Consider the following 402-nt stretch of genomic DNA (forward strand, 5'->3'; position numbering starts at 1 on the left):
AAACATATTTGTCTCAGCTCTGGAAAGGCTGACAAAGATTTGTTCGACTAAATTAAAGCACACAAAAAATGTGACACAAATGAGAGGATACACAGAAAGACAGCACAAATGAAATGGAAAAGAAAAGGTGAAAAAGGGAAAGTGGCTAAAGGGTCTTCCTTTTGCTCTGCTTATTACACACCGCCTTTTTCTTGATTTTGGCAGCCTTCTGTACCCTCTGGCAGGCAGGCAGGCGGGCGTTGGGACAGGACAAGGTCAGCGGATACGGGAGCACAAAAAACAGGAGGGAGAGGAGGAGGAAATAAAGAAGGTAAATAAAAGAAGGTAAGACAGTAAAGCCCAAAACCAAACGGCAGGTGTGCTATGCTATCGCTGCTCTCAGAAACAGAGAGAGAGAGACAG

At 44.5% G+C, this 402-nt stretch overlaps 1 protein-coding gene across 2 annotated transcripts in view; it reads right to left on the reverse strand.

The window, feature by feature from the left end:
- apba2b (amyloid beta (A4) precursor protein-binding, family A, member 2b) overlaps nt 1-402 on the reverse strand; it is a 59,879-nt gene that overhangs the window by 10,679 nt on the left and 48,798 nt on the right. Inside the window, exon 9 of one of the 2 annotated variants that reach the window (XM_035682078.1) lies at nt 182-217. The exons of the other annotated variant lie outside the window; for it this stretch is intronic. Within the exon in view, the coding sequence (XP_035537971.1) occupies nt 182-217 (36 nt within the window). The remainder of the gene's footprint in view (nt 1-181; nt 218-402) is intronic. 2 annotated transcript variants of the gene reach the window in all.

This window comes from Morone saxatilis, unplaced genomic scaffold (assembly GCF_004916995.1).
Source record: "Morone saxatilis isolate NCDOM2014 unplaced genomic scaffold, NCSU_SB_2.0 Contig11, whole genome shotgun sequence".
In the NCBI taxonomy this organism is placed as follows: domain Eukaryota; kingdom Metazoa; phylum Chordata; class Actinopteri; family Moronidae; genus Morone; species Morone saxatilis.